General features: G+C 42.1%; 1 protein-coding gene across 1 annotated transcript in view; it reads right to left on the bottom strand.

Annotated features, from left to right (window-relative positions):
* LOC139401652 (titin-like) overlaps positions 1–13,782 on the bottom strand; it is a 178,632-nt gene that overhangs the window by 61,509 nt on the left and 103,341 nt on the right. The window contains exons 155-174 of the mRNA XM_071145731.1: positions 13,402–13,686; positions 12,744–13,037; positions 12,353–12,652; positions 11,885–12,193; positions 11,394–11,653; positions 10,415–10,844; positions 9,911–10,216; positions 9,446–9,627; positions 8,137–8,266; positions 7,658–7,957; positions 5,679–5,996; positions 5,171–5,467; positions 4,768–5,067; positions 4,355–4,669; positions 2,203–2,492; positions 1,906–2,056; positions 1,437–1,718; positions 917–1,219; positions 484–789; positions 56–337 (exon numbers count right to left, since the gene is read on the bottom strand). Coding sequence (XP_071001832.1) covers positions 56–337; positions 484–789; positions 917–1,219; positions 1,437–1,718; positions 1,906–2,056; positions 2,203–2,492; positions 4,355–4,669; positions 4,768–5,067; positions 5,171–5,467; positions 5,679–5,996; positions 7,658–7,957; positions 8,137–8,266; positions 9,446–9,627; positions 9,911–10,216; positions 10,415–10,844; positions 11,394–11,653; positions 11,885–12,193; positions 12,353–12,652; positions 12,744–13,037; positions 13,402–13,686 — 5,640 coding nt within the window. The remainder of the gene's footprint in view (positions 1–55; positions 338–483; positions 790–916; positions 1,220–1,436; positions 1,719–1,905; positions 2,057–2,202; positions 2,493–4,354; positions 4,670–4,767; positions 5,068–5,170; positions 5,468–5,678; positions 5,997–7,657; positions 7,958–8,136; positions 8,267–9,445; positions 9,628–9,910; positions 10,217–10,414; positions 10,845–11,393; positions 11,654–11,884; positions 12,194–12,352; positions 12,653–12,743; positions 13,038–13,401; positions 13,687–13,782) is intronic.

Below are 13,782 nucleotides of genomic sequence, written 5' to 3' on the forward strand. Positions count from 1 at the left end.
GAGTGACATTAGGTCTGTCAACTAAGAACAACAAAGAACACCCTCACCACCTTACCAACAACAGTGAGACTGCAGATTCCTTTACGTAAGCCGACAATGTTCTCCACAACCACCTGGTATCTGCCGCTGTGTTCGCGTTTAGCCTTGGGCATAGCCAAGCACAGTGTTTTACTAGTGTTGGTCATTGTGACCTCCTCATTTGCTTTCAGCTCTTCCTCGTTCTTTGTCCATGTTATTGTAGGTGCTGGCTTTCCAGTAAAGCGGCCCTGGAGGGTGCACACGTCTCCCACACGCACAACCAGTCTGTCACGGAAGTCCAAGTCGATCGTTGGGGGCTCTGAGGATGTAAGAACAAAGAAGTGATGTTTTCAAATATATATATTTATATATATATATATATATATATATATATATATATATATATATATATATAAATCAACATTCCCCAAGATATTTAGAATGACTACCTTATTCAACACTTACCAAGTTCTTCTTTGACCTTGATTGGCTTGGTGCAGAAAGAGTGCTTGCCCTGACCAATCACGTTGACAGCGCTGACACGGAATTCATAGGTGGAATTCTCTTTGAGACCTCCCTTTGTGAACTTCCTATCCATTAGCGTGCCATCAGTATCGATCTTAGTGAAGCTATCCTTTCCGATCAGACGAGTTTCAAGCACATAACTTGTAACCTCAGAACCCCCATCATACTTAGGTGGTCTCCAGGTCAAACTGATGGAGTCTTTGGTGATTGCTGTGACCTCTAGATCCTCAGGACGCTCAGGAACAGCTAGCATGCAAAAAGGACACAAAAATTAGGCCCATTGGAATAATAGAAATAATATCTGGATATGCTTATGTTTTGTAACAGCAATAAGAAAGCTGTAGTTCTGGTATTGATATAGGCAGGAACTCACAAATAGGATCTTTGATGAGAACTGGTCGTTGTGATTCAATAAATGGACCCATTCCGATGATATTCTCAGCTGCGATTCTAAAGAAATATCCTTTTCCGTCAATGAGACCCTGGACCACAGCATTATGCCTGGTGACCGTGTAAGAGACTGCTGTCCAGCCCATGCGGTCAGACTCTCTCTTCTCTATTAGGTAGTTGGTGATGGCAGAGCCACCATCGTCTTCAGGGGAGCACCAGGTTAACTTGCAGGAGTCCGTGGTGAGGTTCACACCAGAGAAGGGCTGACCAACTGGGCCGGGAACATCTAAGAACCACATGTGAAGCAAGTTTTCAATAACATTCAACTCCTGTGCCTGATCTAGGATCAGGCCCCCCTCCCTCTTATTCATTATGACCTAAAAGGCCAAACTCATCCTAGATCAGCACTCCTACTCCGAGATGCTTGATACATACTGCTCCTGATATCACCTGAGATATACTCAACATCACCAATGACAAGAATAAGTACAGTTTCTTCTTACCCAACACCTCCACAATGACAGCCTTCTTCCTTTCCCCTCCTTCATTCTTTGCAATAAGGGTGTATATACCCTGGTGATGGCGTCTGCAGTTTTTGATAACCAGAGCAGAGCTGATTGACGTGATTTCAACCTTAGCCTCTGCTGGTAGAGGCTGGTCATCTCTGTTCCATGTGATCTCTGGTGCAGGCTTGCCTGACACGTAGGCCAGGAGGCGGATTGTACCACCAGCATGGACTACAATCTTTTCCTTCAATGTGGCATCCAAGTCCACTTCAGGGGCAACTAAAACAACAAGTGTGTGTTAGTTTACAATAGCAAACACTCTACTGCATCCAAATTGGCACCCTATTCCCTATGTAGTGCACTATATAGGGAATAGGGTGCCATTTGGGACGAAGCCTCTATCACGGACGTAACAAATGGAGAAATTGAAAATCATACTGTATATCATAGTTGTCTTGTCTCTTACTTGTTCTGTCCTTGCATTCAATCACTTCGGCCACTTGACCGGGCTCACCGACGCCAGCAGCATTCACTGCCCTCACTCTAAACTTGTACCTTCCCAGCTCTTTCAGTCCAGACACAACAAACTTAGTGCCTCTAATCTCCTTGTCTTTAGCCTGAAGAAGGGAAAACAAAAGTATTACAAACATTCAGATACTCTTAATTTGATGTTATTTAAATTAATTTAGCAGGTTGTCCCATTTAGATCAAAAGTGTTTGAGAAAGAATACTTTTGAGAAATGATTTGAGTAAATGTAATTACCTTTTCCCATCCGTCTTTTATCACTACTACCTTTTCTTCTTCTTCTGAATCTGATATTTCATTTCCATCTTCATCGAATATGATTTTCTTAACCTTTTTCGCTTTTACTACTACTTTGTCTGCTTCCGCTGCCTTCTGTTTTTCAATTTCTGCTTCTTTTTCCTCGTTTATGTATTCAACAAAGTAACCAGTGACCTTAGATCCACCATCAATCAAAGGTGGGATCCACTCCAGATCCACTGTTGACTTGGTCCAGTCTGTTACTTTGGGCGTTGGGGGACCCGGGAGAGCTACACACAAACAAGATGACATTTACAATGTCAGAAGGCCAAACAAATAGAAACAACATAGCTATGTAACAAATAGAAAATAGAAAGAACCCTCCCCATGTAATAAAAACTGTATTTATGCATCTCAAATGTCACCATATTCCCTATATAGTCCACTACTTTTGACCAGGGCCCTATAGTGCACTAAATAGGCCGGAAATAGGGTGCCATTTGGGTTTCACAGTATATACAGTGCCTTGCGAAAGTATTCGGCCCCCTTGAACTTTGTGACCTTTTGCCACATTTCAGGCTTCAAACATAAAGATATAAAACTGTATTTTTTTGTGAAGAATCAACAACAAGTGGGACACAATCATGAAGTGGAACGACATTTATTGGATATTTCAAACTTTTTTAACAAATCAAAAACTGAAAAATTGGGCGTGCAAAATTATTCAGCCCCTTTACTTTCAGTGCAGCAAACTCTCTCCAGAAGTTCAGTGAGGATCTCTGAATGATCCAATGTTGACCTAAATGACTAATGATGATAAATACAATCCACCTGTGTGTAATCAAGTCTCCGAATAAATGCACCTGCACTGTGATAGTCTCAGAGGTCCGTTAAAAGCGCAGAGAGCATCATGAAGAACAAGGAACACACCAGGCAGGTCCGAGATACTGTTGTGAAGAAGTTTAAAGCCGGATTTGGATACAACAAGATTTCCCAAGCTTCAAACATCCCAAGGAGCACTGTGCAAGCGATAATATTGAAATGGAAGGAGTATCAGACCACTGCAAATCTACCAAGACCTGGCCGTCCCTCTAAACTTTCAGCTCATACAAGGAGAAGACTGATCAGAGATGCAGCCAAGAGGCCCATGATCACTCTGGATGAACTGCAGAGTTCTACAGCTGAGGTGGGAGACTCTGTCCATAGGACAACAATCAGTCGTATATTGCACAAATCTGGCCTTTATGGAAGAGTGGCAAGAAGAAAGCCATTTCTTAAAGATATCCATAAAAAGTGTCGTTTAAAGTTTGCCACAAGCCACCTGGGACACACACCAAACATGTGGAAGAAGGTGCTCTGGTCAGATGAAACCAAAATTGAACTTTTTGGCAACAATGCAAAACGTTATGTTTGGCGTAAAAGCAACACAGCTGAACACACCATCCCCACTGTCAAACATGGTGGTGGCAGCATCATGGTTTGGGCCTGCTTTTCTTCAGCAGGGACAGGGAAGATGGTTAAAATTGATGGGAAGATGGATGGAGCCAAATACAGGACCATTCTGGAAGAAAACCTGATGGAGTCTGCAAAAGACCTAAGACTGGGACGGAGATTTGTCTTCCAACAAGACAATGATCCAAAACATAAAGCAAAATCTACAATGGAATGGTTCAAAAATAAACATATCCAGGTGTTGGAATGGCCAAGTCAAAGTCTAGACCTGAATCCAATCGAGAATCTGTGGAAAGAACTGAAAACTGCTGTTCACAAATGCTCTCCATCCAACCTCACTGAGCTCGAGCTGTTTTGCAAGGAGGAATGGGAAAAATTTCAGTCTCTCGATGTGCAAAACTGATAGAGACATACCCCAAGCAACTTACAGCTGTAATCGCAGCAAAAGGTGGCGCTACAAAGTATTAACTTAAGGGGGCTGAATAATTTTGCACGCCCAATTTTTCAGTTTTTGATTTGTTAAAAAATGTTGAAATATCCAATAAATGTCGTTCCACTTCATGATTGTGTCCCACTTGTTGTTGATTCTTCACAAAAAAATACAGTTTTATATATTTATGTTTGAAGCCTGAAATGTGGCAAAAGGTCGCAAAGTTCAAGGGGGCCGAATACTTTCGCAAGGCACTGTATGTTAACTTACTAATAGGGTCTCTTGAAAGAACAGGATCCGATGGGACACTAGGAAGTCCCATGCCAGCTGCGTTTATTGCGGTCACACGGAACTGGTAGATTGCTCCCTCCTGCAGACCAGTGATCTCATACTCCTGACCCAGGGGCATGACCCTGATGGGGGTGCGGTTCACTTTGGTCCAGCGCTTAGCCGTCGTCTCTTTACGCTCCAGCCAGTAACCACTAACTGGAGATCCACCATCGTATTTTGGCTCGTCCCAGATGATTACCATTGACTCAAGAGTCACGTCTTCCACTATGGGCTTCTCAACTTGACCAGGGACAGCTGTTGAGATGAACAATAAGAAAATTGGTTGGAAGAAATATATCCACAGTGACATTGACTTAGAAAGTGCTGATAATACAATAGTACATTCAACTTACTGAACAGATTCCTTGCTTTCTCAGGTTCGCTGTACAGCGGTGGTCCAACTCCATATTTGTTCTGAGCCATGACACGGAACTCATACTCATGGCCCTCAGTCAGCCTCTGAACTGTATACAGGCCTTCTTTGGGGTCTGCGGAAACGTGCACCCATGACTTTCTGTTTTCCTCACGCTTCTCAACGACGTAGTTTGTAACCTTGGAGCCACCGTCATCTCTAGGTGGTTTCCATGCAAGTGTTATCCTCTCGGCAAACACCTCTTTGAATTCGATTGGCCCGACAGGTACGCCAGGTCGTCCTGAGTTGAGGAAGAAAAGGAGCCAATGGTGTCATATTACAACACAATCAAGCAGACTAAACAAACAGAAAGAAATAAAGAAATTCAGAGAGAAATTCCTCACCTAGGACAGTGAGTTTGATTTCCTTAGATGCTTTGCCCAGACTGTTGCTAGCAGTGATAGTGTACAGGGAGCTGTCGTCTCTCTTGGACTGCTGGATCAGCAGCGTACATTTGTTATCAACTACCAGCTTGTTGACATGCTGATCATATTGCACTACAGCCTTGTCTTCAGGCTTGGCAATGGGAGCCTTCTGCCATACGAGGGAGGGGAATGGACAGCCATGGATCCTAGCCACAATATGGACGTCTAGTCCCTCTTCACCTTCCATCTGTTCCTTCAGTTCAATGGTAGGAGCACCTAAACAATGGAGGATTGAGTCAGTACAAGTCAATCAAAGATTTTTTTCTTCTCTCATATAGAAGCATTTACAATAGCATACATGTGCTGTTCCCCTGAAGAATGCACTTTGCCCCCAAATTTTGGTGTTTTATGCCCATTCAATCTGAGCATATTTTATGCTTTCCTTATTTAACTTTCAGACTTTTTCTTAACTGTACTTTTCACTCACATGTCTGGTCCTTGATAATGATAGGTCCAGCGGTAGCAGATGGTCTGCTTGGGCCGGCCTCGTTCACAGCCTTGACGCGGAACTCATACTCTCCTCCATTTTTAAGATCTTCAATGATGAAGATGGTTTCCTCAACGTTACGCTTGTTACACTGCTTCCACGTCTCTTTCTCCGGACCGCTGGTGTCCCAGCTCAGGCGCTCAATGATGTAGTGCGTCACAGGAGAACCACCGTTGTTCTTAGGTGGCACCCATGTTAGTGTCACTGTATCCTTGGTTACCAGATTGATCTTGACATGGGTTGGGGGATCAGGTATGTCTGATAATGGGAATAAAGAATGGGAACTTATTAGTAAGGTGTACACTTTGTAACCTACATTTCATAAATGTTATGTGTACATATCCACATAAAAAAATACTATAGTAGACAACTGTAGTATTCACTGTAGTGTTTTTGTAGACTTTAGTGTAGTATTCACTGTAGGGGTTTTGCAGACTAAAGTCTGCAAATACACTACCGTGAATACTGTAGTATTTACTGTAGTATACTGCTGTATTTACAGTTAACTATAGTATAAATTCTGTAGTAAAATAAAACTGTAGTATATACTATAGTAATTAATGTTGTGTTTTTGCGGACTGTAGTATACCGTAGTATTTACTGTAGTGTTTTTGCAGACTGCAGTGTACCATAGTATTTATTGTAGTGTTTTTGCAGACATTTCTGTAGTATTTACTATAGTGTTTTTGTTTTATTATCTTTGACATAGAAGTAGAGGCTTTCTCCTTGAGGAAACCTGAAGAAAATAGCAAATTTTACATAACCTATAGGTAGGGAGGACTGGGTTATTCTGCTCTTTTCTATAACCTACAGAAAAGGCAGATTAAATACTGTAGTATTTTCTATAGTTAAAAGGGTGTAGTGTTTTTGCGGACTGTAATGTTATTGCAGACATTACTGTAGTATTTACAACAGTGTTTTTTTGTGGATAATCTGTAGGATTTACTATAGTATTGTTGGATTCTAGCTTGAAATATACTTATTCATGTTACCATGCTATAGCTTATTGATTAGTTTACATGTATAATGAATGTATATGTTGGGGTCAATGGAGGGTGGATAAGAACTAGGTGTATGGATAGTTGCTGAGTGAGGAAGGGGACGTGCAGAAAGTGGTATTGTTAAATCTAATGGCTCCTAAGGAGGGAAGGAAATGGGCAACAGTATGGTTTCAGTTACTGATAAGGTAAGACAGTCGCGGCCCGATGTCAGGTCGATTGAAGTAAGAAGGAACAGTCCTGTCCCACACACAAATATTTCCACGCCCATGAAGGTTCTAGCAGGAGGTGGGACCATGACTACATCAGTGAGAGGGACCAATTATGTTCCTTTCTAGCAACAGAGATGTATTGGATGTCTAGATGTGCAAGGAGTTGACCCCTCCTAGTTGGAGGGTATAAATATATCTGCTTGTGTAAATATGTATTTGTCTTTGCAGCTGTTTGACTCATTGAGGGAATAAACTTGGTTTGAGCTTTTCCCAGTCATCCGTTTGTTTTAATTCTGTTTGTTTAGAGCCTACAGTATAATACAACATTATATCGTAAGTACTACACATGATAGAGAGATACTACAGTGTTATACATTATACATTTTACTGCAGTTTACTATAGAATTCTATAGTAAGTACTGTAGTATTCTATAGCAAACTGTAGTATTTATTCATGTGGATATTATCATTACTACTGTATATATATATATATATAGTGGTTAGGATTCGGCACTCTCACCGCCGCTGGTAACAAGGTAAAAATCTACCGTTCTGCCTCTGAACAAGGCAGTTAACCCACTGTTCCCTGGTAGCCCGTCAAGAATTTGTTCTTAACTGACTTGCCGAGTTAAATATAAAAACATGCTTTAATTCCAAAGTGACTTACATGAGTACATATTTATTTGTTAGTAATTCATTTGTGACTTACAGATGGGGTCTCTTGCCCTAGCAGGCTCAGTGGTCTCAGTGAAAGGTCCCATTCCCAGACGGTTCTCTGCCCGCACACGGAACACATACTCCTGTCCCTCCAGCAGTCCCTCCACAACGTAGGCCTGGCTGAAACAGCACTGGTTTACTATGGTCCAAGCCTTTCCTGTCACATTCTTCTTCTCAATGAAGTAACTCTTGATCCTCTCGCCACCATCATTAGCAGGCAGTTTCCAGATCAGCCTCATGGTTGCTCTGGTGATGTCAGTCACTTTGAGCTCTCTAGGAGCACCAGGCACATCTGTAAACAGATGTCAAACAGACGTTAATATGTCTTCTATGAGAAGTGTTGGGTTTCTCATAAATGTTTTATGTCCTAAAAAACAATACACTTTTTGATATGAGCCTCCTTTTTGTATTTTTCCTGGCTTTGCACGTATCCATCCTTTCCACCATTAATTGCTTTTATACTGCACTTACCGAGAACATTGACTCTGACGTTGACATGTTTCTGTCCAGCCTTGTTCTTGGCTGTGATGGTGTATCTTCCAGAATGGGTCCTCAAGCACACAGGTACAGTGATGTTTGAGGTAGTATCAGTAGATTCAATCTAAACAAAGGAAATTAAGTCATTAGTCCTGGTGAGAAAGATCAAATCAGGACATTTATACATCTTGGTCAGACAATGTGATTATTTTACTACTTATAACAAGGGTTATGTGTTACGTCCTTTCACCTTGATGCATGGTGGCTGTACAATGCCTTATAACAAGGGTTATGTGTTATGTCATTTCACCTTGATGCATGGTAGCTGTATCTGGACAGTTTTATCTCAATCTCTTCATTCAAAGACTCAATCATGGACACACTTACTGACAGTTGTGGCTGCTTTGCGCAATGTATTGTTGTATCTACCTTCTTGCCCTTTGTGCTGTTGTCTGTGCCCAATAATGTTTGTACCATGTTTTGTGCTGCTACCATGTTGTTTTGCTACCATGTTGTTGTCATGTTGTGTTGCTACCATGCTGTTGTCTTAGGTATCTATTTACGTAGTGTTGTGTTGTCTCTCTTGTCGTGATGTGTGTTTTGTCCTATATTTACATGTCATTTATTTAAAAAAAATTAAATCAATATCCCATCCCCTGTCCTAGGAGGTCTTTGCCTTTTGGTAGGCCATCATTGTAAATAAGAATATGTTCTTAACTGACTTGCCTAGTTAAATAAAGATACATAAATACATCTGTAATATGCATGTCAATCTCTTGGCTCAAAGTGGAGGAGAGAGTGACTTCATCACTACTTGTATTTGTGAGAGGTCTTGACATGTTGAATGCACCGAACTGTCTGTTTGAACTACTGGCACACAGCTCGGACACCCATGCATACCCGACAAGACATGTCACCAGAGGTCTCTTCACAATCCCCATGTCTAGAACAGACTATGGGAGGCTCACAGTACTACATAGAGCCATGACTACATGGAACTCTATTTCACTTCAAGTAACTGATGCAAGCAGTAAAAATAGATTTCAAAAACAGATAAAAATACACCTTTTGGAACAGCGGGGACTGTGAAGAGACACAAACACAGGCACAGACACGTGCATACACACACACGATAACATGGATTTAGTGTTGTAGATATGTGGTAGTAGAGTAGTGGCCTGAGGGCACACACTTAATGTGTTGTAAAATCTGTTGTGAATGTATTGTAATGTTTAAAAAATTGTATAACTGCCTTAATTTTGCTGGACCCCAGGAAGAGTAAATACAAATATAAATGCCTTACCTCTGAATCAACTGGAAGGACATGAAGGCGATTCTTCTTGTGGGTCTTTGCTGAACCAGTGTATTCCCAGGTCACCTTAGGAACGGGACGCCCTTTGATGGTGGCAGGGATTCTGAAGGCATGACCAGCTCGGACGCAGAGCAAATCTTCCACAATGCAATCGATAAGGATCTTCGGCCCCACTGTGACATAAAAAGGCATCATCAAAACAAAGAACAACAATAAACTTGTGACTACTGGTGAATACTTGTGAATAGTTCACTCAAAAACTATATTTTTGTATTTTCTCCATCAATCCACTGTTAAAACAATTCCCAATTTTGTTTGCATGTGTTTTGCATCATATGATTCGTCAAGGAAGGTTTTTGCTCGACTGAAAGTGCTTTATCTTGAAAACTTGACTGCTAACATGCATAAAAACATACCTTTTCAAATTAAAATGGATAAATAAGTAGGTCTAATTACCATGTACGTCCTCAATTAGTACTTCAGTCTTTGGACTTGGGTCAGACTCGCCGATGTCATTGACAGCTGTGACTCTGAACTTGTAGTGTTTCAGCTCTTTGAGACTTGGGACAGTGAGCTCTGTGGTCTCATGCAGAGTATCTAGATCTGTGATCCTGTTCCAGAAAGAGCTGCCTTCATCCTGGATCTCAACAATGTAACCCTTGATGGGGCTTCCCCCGTCTTTTTCAGGTGGAGACCATGTGAGGCTGACACTGTGCTTGGTTTTGTCTGCGACCTCTGGTGGTGCTGGCATGCCAGGTTTCACTGTGGGGCACAGAGGGAAAACATCAAGGTCACCAACTCTGGTCATGACAAGGTACTCCTGGGTCTCTCAGTAGGGCACATACTTACATATTCTTCAATACAATTTCCAAAGCAGCTAAATTAATACTAATGTTATTTTTATTTCTATAAATATACATATTATATATAACCTGTAGAAAAAGGGAAAATTATACTTACTAAGAGGGTCTACTGCGTTTGCAGGATCGGAAGGTCCACTGGGGGGTCCAATACCGGCAATATTGACAGCCATGACACGGAACTCATATGCGGACCCCTCAATCATACGAACGACCAGGAACTCCCAGCCCTTAGGGGCGCGCTTGGTCACTGGGGCTTTATTCACCCGGGCCCAATAAGACGAACCTTTCTCCCTCTTCTCCAGCCAGTAGCCAGAGATAGTGGATCCACCGTTGTCTCGTGGAGGGTCCCATGTCACAAGCATGGAGGACCTGGTGTGCTCTGCGATCTTTGGTTTCTCTGGAGGACCAGGGAGTCCGTACAGATCCTTGATGACGGTGGCCTCTGTTTCGCAGGCGTCACTCTGTCCATACTTGTTCTCTGCTCTCACTCTGAACTGGTACTGGCTACCGGTTTCCAGATTCCAAACCTTAGAGAAGACATTTGGGAACATTGAGTAAATGATTAAACGATTCAATTAAGTCCACTATAAGCATTCATGCTACTGTCTCAACATATTACAATCTTTGTTGTTTCTTTGATATAGAGAGAGACATAGCATATTATATGTCTCATTATTAAGGCCCATACATTAAAGTTCTTCACAAGCACCAAAAAGTTGAAAATAGACCGGGGCATTCCTAACCATACCCTACCTGAATAAATATGTTTGTTCAAGATATAGACCTGGTCCGAACTAACCCAAGGACAACCAGACCAATCCCCGTATAGACCCTGTCGCGTCCGGTCAGATCCAAGTGAGGGAAGCAGCAGAAAATAATTGTTTTAGCTATGTTATCAACCAGAGCTGTTAATGCGCGAGGGAAAGAGAAACAGAGCTGGTTTCAGGTATTCGGGAACAGGTGGACCAGTGAAGACCTCTACCATACATGCTTATAGCCTTGCTATGAAGCATTATAACTGCGGTGTTAACTCAAGTGTTACCAAACATAATATATTCAATCTGTTTTATACTGACCCCGAGTCGTTTCTCAATGATGCTGTTGGTGATCACCGTCCATACAGGAATGGGTCTCGGCTCAGATTTAGGCTTAGGCTCCTCATCCTCAGAATCCTCATATTCTTCTTCAGGTTCCACCTCAGGAAGAATGTCCAGCTTCTCAACGATGTAGTTAGTGAGCTCACTTCCTCCGTCGTCCTCTGGGGCGTCCCAGGTCAGCTTGCAGGACTCAGCCTTGATGTTACCAATATTCACATTCCTTGGTGGCAGAGGACGGTCTGTTAACAAGAGAGAGGATTAATATTATTACCCTTATAATGACAATGCAACAATTCAATGAAAAAAAGGTCAGACTACAGTAGACAGACTAAAATATTTTATTTTTGCTAATTTGTATGGATATTTTCTTGCAGAAAAGTGAGCTAATGGCTTTGAGTTTACTGATTCATACTCACAGTGTCCAGAAAATGAAGAAAAGCAAACAACATACATAATATCAGACCACTTACCTAACACATTAACCTTGATGGTGTGACTAGCTGACCCAAGACGATTGGAGGCAGTCACTGTAAAGATGCCTTTGTCCAATCTGGCTGCTGCAGGGAAACTGAGCTTGGTGTTGGACTGGATTCTGTTGATCTCCTTGGTTTCCAACAACAGAGTCTCAGTGGGCTCTGCAATAATGACTTCATCCTTCAACCATTCAACCTTGGGCATTGGAAGACCAGTCACCTCAGCCGGGATTTCAATAGGCTCTCCCTTCTTGACAGTGATGGCATCTCCCTTGAAAGTCTTTAACATCCTCACAGTAGGAGGAACTGAAATAGAAGAAGCAACTCAGTGACAAGTTTATTCAATTCAATTCAGTCCAATTCAATTCAGTCCAATTAAAATCAACCAAGTCCAATTCAATTCAACATGTTTACTATTTTAGCATATAGGACAAATACCAAGACCATAGAACTCAGAGGACTAACCTTCATCATCTTGAATGACAATGGTGAGTGGAATTCCAGGTTCACTTGGTCCAATCAAATTGACAGCCTTGACACGGAACTCATACATAAACAGCTCCTCAAGGTTATCGACAGTCATGAAGAGGTCCTTGCACATCTCTGTGTTACAAGGCTCAAATGCTGGGGCATCGTGCTTCTTCTTCTCAACAAAGTAGCCCAAGATTGGACTGCCTCCATCGTTGCGGGGAGGTCTCCATGCAAGGCTGATGGAAGACTTTGTCCTCTCAGTGTAGTGGAACCTCTCAGGCGAAGTTGGTGGAGCTTCAATTAAAATATAGAGTGATTAACCTCTATTAATGATCTGACCTGCACAGAAAAACATTTGCATGAATCAACAAAATCTAGACATTACCTTTAGGATCCACTGCAGCAATAGGACCCAGATCAACAGGAGGGCCACAGCCAAACTTGTTCTTCGCCACAACTCGGAAGATGTACTCCTGTCCTTCAACAATACCCACAATCTCACACTTAGATGAGGGTGTCTCGATGGGCTGTCTCCACGTGTGCATCTTGGGATCTCTTCTCTCAATGATGAAGCCGGTCAGATCACTGCCACCGTCGTCATCAGGATCGGACCAGTTCAGAATCATCAGTTTCCTGGTTACCACCACAGGTTTCAGGTCCAGCACAGGCCCGGGAACATCTGACAGAGGACAGGTCAAAGTGTTACATCCAAGTACAATATGCGAGTAAGTAAGTAGGTAGCCTTGTCCGAGCCAGAATGGCCCATAGGTTAGGAGCCTATCTCCTGTATCTGCAGCGTGAAGTACACCCCCTGGAAAGGGTACTAGTCTTTCGCAGGCCAACAACATTTAAGGCGACATTATTACTCTTTGGATAATCCACAATAGATGTTTTTATAGATGTTCTTTTAACTATTAACAAACAAACTATTCATTAACCCTAATCCTAGCTTTACATCATCAAAGTACAACCAAATGTGAAACATGCCCAAAAATGGCATACTGTGATATCAAAGCTAATAGAGAATTCATCAAAACTCTTACCCATGACATCAACCCTTGTCCATGTAGACTTGATTCCGCTGCTATTTCTTGCACTGATCTGGTACTTGCCAGGATCCTTTCTTGTGGCGGCCTTGATACTGAGAGTGCTTTCCTTTCCAACATTTTCTATCTGGACGTGGTCTTTGTCAGGTGGACCGTCATCTTTGGTCCATTTGATTTCTGGAGGAGGTTTACCAGTGACCAGGGCAGGCAGAATCAGTGGCTCCCCAGCTCTGATCATTACGCCATTCCTCACAGTGAGATCCAACTCTACCACTGGAGCCTCTGTAGACACAATCAACATTCAGTGACATTAGCTATGTTTTAATAATAATAATACACAGGACCTGTATATAGTGCTTTCAAAGACCAAAAATCACT

This window comes from Oncorhynchus clarkii, chromosome 3 (assembly GCF_045791955.1).
Source record: "Oncorhynchus clarkii lewisi isolate Uvic-CL-2024 chromosome 3, UVic_Ocla_1.0, whole genome shotgun sequence".
Classification (NCBI taxonomy): Eukaryota; Metazoa; Chordata; class Actinopteri; order Salmoniformes; family Salmonidae; genus Oncorhynchus; species Oncorhynchus clarkii.